Source organism: Rhincodon typus, unplaced genomic scaffold (genome assembly GCF_021869965.1).
Source record: "Rhincodon typus isolate 14 unplaced genomic scaffold, sRhiTyp1.1 hic_rhity00003828, whole genome shotgun sequence".
In the NCBI taxonomy this organism is placed as follows: domain Eukaryota; kingdom Metazoa; phylum Chordata; class Chondrichthyes; order Orectolobiformes; family Rhincodontidae; genus Rhincodon; species Rhincodon typus.
This window is the reverse complement of record NW_025969466.1, coordinates 11,144-14,160: the sequence shown is the minus strand read 5'-3', so window position 1 is coordinate 14,160 and position 3,017 is coordinate 11,144. Positions and strand designations below refer to the sequence as shown.

Here is a 3,017-nt window from a genome sequence, read left to right as displayed (position 1 = left end):
TCCTTTCTCTCTCTCCCTCGTCTCTGTTTGATGTCTGACGTGCCCCTCTCCTTTCTCACTGCCTCATTTTCTCTCTCTCTCTCTCTCTGCCCCGTTCTCCCAACTCCTTTCCCACTCTGTATCTCTCCCTCTCTCTCTGTTCCTTGTTCTCTCTCTCTCTTGTCTCTGTTTGATGTCTGACGTGCCCCTCTCCTATCTCACTGCCTCGTTTTCTCTCTCTCTCTCTCGCTGCCTCGTTCTCCCAACTCCTTTTCCACTCTGTACCCCTCCCTCTCAGATTTGAATCCCTCCCTGACCTTTACACCCTCTCTCCTCGTCTCTAATTTCCTGAAGCCCCCTGCTGACCTCCTGCACCTACTGTGTTTCTCCAGTCCTGGTCTCTGGAGCCTTCCTGCCTTCGTTCCTGCGTTGAGGGGGTGGTGGTGGGGGGGAGTAGAGATGCCTTCAGCTGTCCTGGGACACACCCCTTCTTACAAAAGAAAAGGTGCTATATGAATGTAATTGACCGTACCTCTACGTTCACCGCCACCCCAACCCTGTCTCACTCTGCCCTCCTTCCTGTACCCTCTCCCCCATCGACTGGGGGGCACACCAGATGGAGTTAACCTCTCCTGCCACCTCCCCCCACCCCCCCCCCCCCCCCCCACCACCACCCAACTCTCTGTCGCCCTTTCTCGTGGCATCGAAGACTCTCGCCAATTTTTACACAAAGAATCCCACCCGGGCGCCTCACCGCTGCTCTGCCCGTTCCCCTGACAAACTACAGAGGGTCACAGCCCCGGGCCATCGCACGAGCCAACGTCCCACCCGTTAACTCCACCTTCACTTCCTCGCTGCTTTGGGAAAGGCGGCCAACATCATCGAAGACCGCCGCCCCCCCACCCACCCCCCACCCCGGTCATAATCTCTTCCACCCTCTCCCGTCACGCAGAAGATACAAAAACTGAAACACATGCACCATCAGATTGAAGAACAGCTTCTTCCTCGCTGTTACTGGGCGTCTGAACGGTCCTCTCAAATTTTGAAGTTGGTCTTTGTGCACTTTCACTGCTGCTGTTACATTGTTGGTGCGACACACCGATATAAACCATACGGTTGGGGGGGGGGGTGCGTGGAGATTAATATTCCGCTGGCGCTAGACCATGTCCTGTAAGATGGTGCGGGACCATCAGCCTGCAGAGGGGCTAACCTTTAACCTCTTGGCGCCCTCAGGTTGACTTCTCCCAGCTTCAGGCTGACCTGGGCCACCTTGAGCTCAGCTGCAAGGCAGCGTGGGACCACTTGAAGGCCGTCGCCAAGAGAGACAGCAGCCCCGCCTTCAGGAGCAAGACCCCGGCCTTCCTGAAGGAGTGCGCCCAACGCATCATCATCCTGAAGGCGGTCCAGAGGCGCATCCGCAACAGGTGGGCCCGAAGGCCGGACGGGACGGCGACCATCTCTACCCACTACACCTCACCCCCAGCCACCCCCCCAACAACCCCAACCACCCTTGCCCCGGATCTGGTCCCCAAGATCGTCGAACCAGGGAGGGTTGGGGGGGAGATGGGACGTCACGCCGCATGGTCCCATCAGGACACACGCAAGAATGCCAAATTCTGACCAATCAGGTCCAGTCAAAGGTCGGCAGGTCAGCTCTGATTGGCTAGCCACGGGGTGGGGGCTCCAGGCTCCCGCGGCAAATGACCCGGTCATTCACAAAAAGCCTAGGGCCGGAACAGATCCCTTTTGTTTTCACTCAAATTGCGGCTGTTTGCTGTTTCACAACCTCTTCGTTACTTACTCTGAACGGTGCCCCACGGTCGGGACCGTTTGAAGTTTTGGCCCCTCTTGCGTTCGTTCCTGAGGAGTTTGAGACAAACGGCTTCGGCGTCACGTCTTGTCTTCTCTGCGGCGCCGAGGAGGTTTCTCTCCTCTGCGTTCGCGGAGAGAAACAGTTCTTCTGAGCTGCTCAAAAGGCAGATCCTCTTGTTTCTTTAAAAAGAAATTAAACTGAAGAACTCGGGGCCCTCTTGTGGTGCAGCGATAGCGCCCCTGCCCCTGGGCTGGGGCTGGGTCTGGGTTCAAGTCCCACCTGCTCCAGACGTGTGTAACAATGTCTCCGAACTGGTCCATTAGGAAAATAGGTTAACAAAAGAAAAACACATGAACTGAGGTATCGGAGCCCCCTTGCGATACAATGTCCCTACCCCCTCGAAGGTCCGGGTTCAGTCTCACCCGCTCCAGAGGTATGTAATAACGTCTCTGAACTGGCCCATTAGGAAAATAGGTTAACTAAAAAAAAACTTCAACTGAGGTACTGGGGCCATCTTGCGGTACAGTGTCCCTACCTCTGGACTTGAAGATCCAGGCTCAAGTCCCACCTGCTCCAGAGATGTGTACCTTGAACAGGTTGATTAGAAAAGTAGGTTAAGTTATAAAAACAAATTAAAAGGCACTTCCTTTATCATTACCTCTTTGTAAATTCCCTCTGCTGGTACACGTGTGTGTATGGCAAACTCAAATGGACAAGAGGCACAATGCAATTTTCCGTCCAGGTCCCTGAGGCGAGGGCTCAGTGTCAGTAACTGACCAGAGATAATGCTGTTCTCACTCTGCAGGTTCAATTCCTTTCTCCTGTACTTCGGCTATCCAAGCTCCAGCATCCGCAACATGACCATGGGCAAGTTCTTCAAACTTATCAGTGACTTTGCCCTGGAATATCACACGACCCGAGCCCAGATCCTACAGCAGAAGGAGAGGCAGGAGAGGGAGAGACTCCAGCGAGAGGTCAGTTAACACTTCCGTGTGTGTGTGTGTGTGTGTGAGAGTGTGTGTGTGTGTGTGTGTGAGAGTGTGTGTGTGTGTGTGTGTGTGTGAGTGAGTGAGAGAGAGTGTGTGTGAGTGAGTGTGAGAGAGAGTGTGTGTGAGTGAGTGTGAGAGAGAGTGTGTGAGAGTGTGTGTGTGTGAGTGTGAGAGAGAGTGTGTGTGAGTGAGTGTGTGTGTGTGTGTGAGTGAGTGTGTGTGTGAGAGAGTGAGTG

General features: G+C 54.3%; 1 protein-coding gene across 1 annotated transcript in view; it reads left to right on the top strand.

The window, feature by feature from the left end:
* si:ch211-63p21.2 (FH1/FH2 domain-containing protein 3) overlaps window positions 1–2,766 on the top strand; it is a gene marked incomplete at both ends in the record, with an annotated part of 3,532 nt that extends 766 nt beyond the window's left edge. Inside the window, 2 exons of the mRNA XM_048593767.1 lie at window positions 1,213–1,403; window positions 2,598–2,766. Coding sequence (XP_048449724.1) covers window positions 1,213–1,403; window positions 2,598–2,766 — 360 coding nt within the window. The remainder of the gene's footprint in view (window positions 1–1,212; window positions 1,404–2,597) is intronic.
* Between the last annotated feature and the right edge of the window lie 251 nt (window positions 2,767–3,017).